At 62.1% G+C, this 5,707-nt stretch overlaps 1 protein-coding gene across 1 annotated transcript; it reads left to right on the top strand.

Annotated features, from left to right (window-relative positions):
- The first annotated feature begins 274 nt into the window (after positions 1-274).
- KCNH4 (potassium voltage-gated channel subfamily H member 4) lies at positions 275-5,701 on the top strand. The gene is made up of 10 exons (XM_017739518.1): positions 275-622; positions 754-885; positions 1,041-1,183; positions 2,068-2,311; positions 2,524-2,681; positions 2,993-3,200; positions 3,340-3,534; positions 3,731-3,930; positions 4,284-4,533; positions 4,638-5,701. Exons 1-10 carry the CDS (start codon positions 493-495, stop codon positions 5,078-5,080), a joined length of 2,103 nt encoding a protein of 700 aa, XP_017595007.1. The 5' UTR covers positions 275-492; the 3' UTR covers positions 5,081-5,701.
- Positions 5,702-5,707: the final 6 nt, after the last annotated feature.

Genomic DNA, 5,707 nt, shown 5'->3' with positions numbered 1-5,707 from the left:
TCAGCACCACAGCTGGGCACCTCTGGGCTGGATGCGCCCAGCCGGGAGCGGCTGCTCCCACTAAGCTCCCTGAGCCCTGGCAGAGCTGGAGTGGCAGATGGCGAGGGGGAGGTGTGAGCTGCCTCGCGTGGGTGATGGGGGCCGGAAGATGGATCCAGGCTCCTTCCCCTTCCAGTACGTGGGGCTGGGGTCCTGCCCGGGCTGGGGCCTTGGGGACAGCAGGACAGGGGATGAGCAAGCTCTGGGAGCAGCTAGGGGCAGCCAGCAGCCAGATGGAGATCTGGCTCCACTTCCCAGGGGGACACGTGGGGGACCGGGAGGGCTGGGCTGCTGTTTGTGCCCCCTGAGGTGGCCCCAAGGCCTCGGGGGCAGCTGTGTCTCCTTTCAGACAGCAACTTCATCCTGGCAAACGCACAGGGCCGCTGTGGCTTCCCCATCGTCTACTGCTCTGATGGCTTCTGCGACCTCACCGGCTTTGCCCGCACCGAGGTCATGCAGAAGAACTGCAGCTGCCGCTTCCTCTGCGGGGCTGAGACCAGCGAGCCCATCCTGCAGAGCATCGAGAAGGCGCTGGACAGCAGGCAGGAGTACCAGACCGAGGTCTGCTTCTACAAGAAGAGTGGTGAGTGGCACGTGGGGCTGGGTCCCTGGCCACAGCTCCAGCTGGGATTCGGCCCTGTCATGGCCCTGGGGTGAAGCTGCTGAGCGGTGGGGGGGGCTGCCCTGCCTTCACCAACTCTCTCCTCCACCCAGGAGCTGCATTCTGGTGCCGGCTGGACATCATGCCCATCAAGAATGAAAAGGGGGAGGTGGTGCTCTTCCTCTTCTCCTTCAAGGACATCACAGACAGCAGGGGCAGGAGCTACCCGGGTGACAAGAAGGAGGGTGAGCCATGGCTGCAGAACGGGGATGGGATTCAGGGGAGTGTGTGTGCAGTGGGGATGTGGCAAAGGGGTTCTCTGTTCCCTGGTGGGTCCTGCCTGCCATGTACACCCATGGCACAGCACTCCCACTAACTCAGCATGCCTTGTCCACTGCAGAGAAGCAGAGGAGCGAGAAGCAGAGGAGCAAGAAGCCTGGGAACTCACACCTGCGGGCTGCACGGAGGCAGGGCCAGACCATGCTGCACCGGCTCAGCAGCCAATTTGTCCGGAGGGACCGTGGCGAGATGAAAATCAACCGTGTAAGGACCTGGGGGACCCTCAGTTTTGGCCAGTGCCTCCCATGCTGGGGCTGTGGTAAACTGGCAGTGCAGCAGCTCTCCTGAGAGCAGCCCCCAGCAGAGCCCAGCCTCACTGGGATGCTGTTCCCATGCACATCCCTCCCTGGCCTGCCAAGCACCAAAATGCCCCCGAGCTCTGGCAGCCACACTGTAGCCAGGCTGCACATGTGTTTGGTTGGCAGCAGGAGAACCCTGTGGGTGCCCAGAGCTTGCTGTGCAGACCTGGCAGCTCTGGCAGAGCTGTGCCTCTCCTCACACATTCACTGTCAGGAAACCCCAGTGCTGGCTCTGAGCATGCTCTGGGGAGCGCCGTTACCAGGGTGCCAGAGCTGTGGAGCTGCCAGATGGGGCAGGGACCAGAGTCAGTCCTGTGCCAGCCCCTTCGCACGGCTGCTGTGCCCAGAACAGGGTCCTTGGGCACCACCCACAGTTGTGGGGACAGAGAGGGTCTGAGAGCTGCTGGGCCCCAGAGCTGACGAGTAGGCAAAGAATATCAGTGAACCAGTCTTGAATTTTGGGGATTTGGGTGGGATGGCCCTGGCTCTGCCCTCCTCTGCCCCAGCATGTGAAGTGGCACCTGAGATGGTTCCAGGCAGCAGTTGGCATTGCCAGGGGATTACTGTTAATAGCAATGACATCACGTTAATTGATGTGCTGTAATCGGGCATTCTGTGCCTGTCTCTGAGGGTGACCTCAGTGCAGGAAATGGGTGTCCATCACCCTGGCATCAGGGGGTGCCATCTGGTTGGCAGGACTCAGGAGGAGGGGTGGCTGTGGTGGCCCTCACCCCTCGTGTGGGATGGCCCCTGCACCATCCACGTACCCCCCCACGCTTGCTCCTGCAGAACGTGTTTGAGAACAAGCCGTCCATCCCCGAGTACAAGGTGGCCTCAGTACAGAAGTCCCGCTTCATCCTGCTCCACTACAGCATCTTCAAGGCCCTCTGGGACTGGTTGATCCTGCTGGCCACCTTCTACGTGGCTATCACTGTCCCCTACAACGTCTGCTTCACGGGCACAGAGGACAGTCTGTCAGCTGCTCGCAGCACCATTGTCAGCGACATCGCTGTAGAGATGCTCTTCATCCTGGGTAGGTCCATGTGCAGGGCTGAGCACCGATCCAGGATAGAGGACATGGTAGGGCAGGGATGAGGGGTGATGGAGAGGGGAGTTGGGATTGCTGTGCCCCTGCTGTTGGTCCTGAGCACACCAGAAGTGAGACTGATGTTGGCCGAGGACCCTGGCTCAGCTCTGCCAGCCACAGAAGGGGTGGTGAGGGCTGGTCCTGCTCTCCTGGGGCAGATATCATCCTGAACTTCCGGACAACATACGTGAGCCAGTCGGGCCAGGTTGTGTATGACCCTCGCTCCATCTGCATCCATTATGTGGCCACCTGGTTCTTTGTGGATCTGATTGCTGCTCTGCCCTTCGATCTGCTCTACATCTTCAATGTGACTGTGGTGAGTGCTACTGGCACAAACACAGCCTTCGACAGCAAAGCTGCTGCCCACCTCCCTGCCCCTCTCCAACACCCACATCTCCTGGGGATATTTGATGCCCTGACAAGCCCTGACCCTGGCTGCCTCCTGGGTGTTGGGCGCATGGGTGCAAGGCTGCTTGGGGATGAGCTGCCTCTGGCATGCCCTGTAGCCCATGACCCTCCTGGCAGCTGTGGAGGTGGCGAAGGATTCCTGCCCTGGGGGTGGTGTTGGGGTCCCTTCTTGTCCCTGCCTGCAGCTCCACCAGGTTCACCTTCCTGCCTGCCCCCCAGACCTCGCTGGTCCACCTGCTGAAGACGGTGCGGCTGCTGCGGCTGCTGCGGCTGCTGCAGAAGCTGGACCGGTACTCACAGTACAGCGCCATGGTGCTGACGCTGCTCATGTCCATGTTCGCGCTGCTGGCGCACTGGATGGCCTGCATCTGGTACGTCATCGGCCGCAAGGAGCTGGAGAGCAACGACCCCCGCACCTGGGAGATTGGTGAGTGTGGGGTGGAGACACGCTTGGAGCACCGGGGTGCCCCCGTGCTGCTGTGAGCGCTGCTGTGGGACAGCGGTGCCATGGGCGCAGCCCTTACAGCTGGCTCCTGCAAGTGCTAACCCCGGGCTGTGCTTGGCAGGCTGGCTGCACGAGTTGGGCAAGAGGCTGGAGGCTCCCTACATCAACAATTCATTGGGGGGCCCCTCCATCCGCAGCGCCTACATCGCCTCCCTCTACTTCACCCTCAGCAGCCTGACCAGCGTGGGCTTCGGCAACGTCTGTGCCAACACTGACACTGAGAAGATCTTCTCCATCTGCACCATGCTCATTGGGGGTGAGGCCAGGAGTGGGGCTGGGCAGGGCACTCGCCTCGGGCTGCCACACCATTGTGTCCCAGGCAGGGTGGGGGGGGAGGTGATGGGCGTGTGTGCCCTGTGAGACAGCCCTGGCCTGGGGTTTGGGGAGCAGTCCCCCCGTGCTGTGCCCCCGGCTGCCCCTCGCTGGGCCTGACGCTGCCCTCCTGCCCCCAGCACTGATGCACGCCGTTGTCTTCGGCAATGTCACGGCCATCATCCAGCGCATGTACTCCCGCCGCTCGCTCTACCACACCCGCATGAAGGACCTCAAGGACTTCATCCGCGTCCATCACCTGCCCCAGCAGCTCAAGCAGAGGATGCTGGAGTACTTCCAGACCACCTGGTCGGTGAACAACGGCATCGATGCTAACGAGGTAGGAGGTGTTGGTGGGGCTCGGCCAGCCCCCTCCAGCCCCGATCTGCACCCAGCGCGGGGGCGCTGGGGCTGGCAGGACCAGCTGTGAGAGTGGTGCTGGAGGGACCAGGTCTGGGGCAAATTCCTGCCAGCACGGGGAGTGGGACAGGCACATGGAGCAGAAGCAGCTGATTACCGCAGCCAGGGCCTGCCTCTGCCAGCCGGGACTGCTGGGCACTGCTGAGACACCAGCTCAGCAGTGAGATTCCCCTCTCCGGAGAGGGACCTGTCCCCTGGGGCTGCCGGGCTGCGGAAAAGCTGCTCCCTGCTCCCCGCCCCTCACACCCAGAGCCCCGGCTCCGCTCTCCCCAGCTGCTGCACGACTTCCCTGACGAGCTGCGCGCAGACGTGGCCATGCACCTCAACAAGGACATCCTGCAGCTGCCCATCTTTGAGACGGCCAGCCGGGGTTGCCTCCGCTCCCTCTCGCTCCACATCAAGACCTCATTCTGTGCCCCGGGGGAGTATCTGCTGCGCCAGGGTGACGCGTTGCAGGCCAACTACTTTGTCTGCTCCGGCTCCCTCGAGGTGCTGAAGGACAACGTGGTCCTGGCCATCCTGGGTGAGGGCAGGTGGCGTGGGCTCTACCCCAGCCCTTCCTGCTGCCTGGCAGAGTGAGGGTCTCAGGGCTTGTATCACTAGCGCACCCCTGGTCCCCTCCTGCAGGCAAAGGGGATTTGATTGGAGCCGACCTGTGCAGCACAGACCAGGTGATCAAGACCAATGCCGACGTGAAGGCACTGACCTACTGCGACCTGCAGCACATTGGGCTGCGAGGGCTCTGTGAAGTGCTGCAGCTCTATCCTGAGTACGCCAGCAAGTTTACAGCTGACATCCACCAGGACCTGACCTTCAACCTGCGGGAGGGCAGCGAGATGGAGGTGGGTGCGTGTCCTCCTTCGCAGGCCCCTTCCTGTCCTCATGGCCCCGGGGCTGCACATGGCAATGGAAGGGGAGTCTGTGCGCTCCCTGCTCACAGTCCCCGGACTCCAAGGCTGGGGTGGGGGCTGCAGCTCTGCCACCTCGGCATGCAGGTATGTCCAGTCCTGGCTCTGCACAACCCAGGGAATTTGCAGAGAAAGCATTTGCAATGCAGGAGGCTGAGGTAGATGGAAGGGTTGGAAATGGGGTTGAAGAGAACTCGGGGCACCACAGGACAGACAGCCAGGGCAAAGCCCCCTGGAGTGCAGCATGCAGCTGGGGGCTGCGGGTTTAGTCATGCTGATGGCTCCAGCATCTGGGAGGATGTTCTGCTGCAGAAATGGCTCTGCCGCACTTTTCCTCCCCCGGCTCTGCTGAGAGAGGCTTGGAGCTCCTCCGGAGCATCTTGTTGGTACCCAGTTTCCCCCTGAGCCTGGTGGAGGTGGTGAGGGAGGTCAGTCTCTAGGTCCCAAACAGCTCTACCAAGACCCACTATGTCCATAACACAGGAGGGGTGTAAACAAACCAAGAGTGGAGAATGCCAGGAGTGTGCACCAGGTTGTGCACCTCCGTCACCCTCCCCAGCTGGCTGCGCACTCCAGACAGAGCTAGTGCTCTGATGGCTGAGCCAGGGCTGGGATTTTGGGTGCAGCCTTGACTCTGGCTCAGGACACTCAGGCCAAAGTTGGGCAGCTCATCACTGACACGGCAGCAGCAGAGGAAGGAGAGCGGGTGAGGGGTAGCAGCAGCTGGTGCTGAGGCTGATGTGTGGGGCTGGGGAAGGTTTGGTTGTCCAGGGGAGCACCGAGAGGTTG

Source organism: Corvus brachyrhynchos, unplaced genomic scaffold, assembly GCF_000691975.1.
Source record: "Corvus brachyrhynchos isolate BGI_N302 unplaced genomic scaffold, ASM69197v1 scaffold30, whole genome shotgun sequence".
NCBI classification, from domain to species: Eukaryota; Metazoa; Chordata; class Aves; order Passeriformes; family Corvidae; genus Corvus; species Corvus brachyrhynchos.
This window is presented reverse-complemented; position numbering and strand designations above follow the sequence as displayed.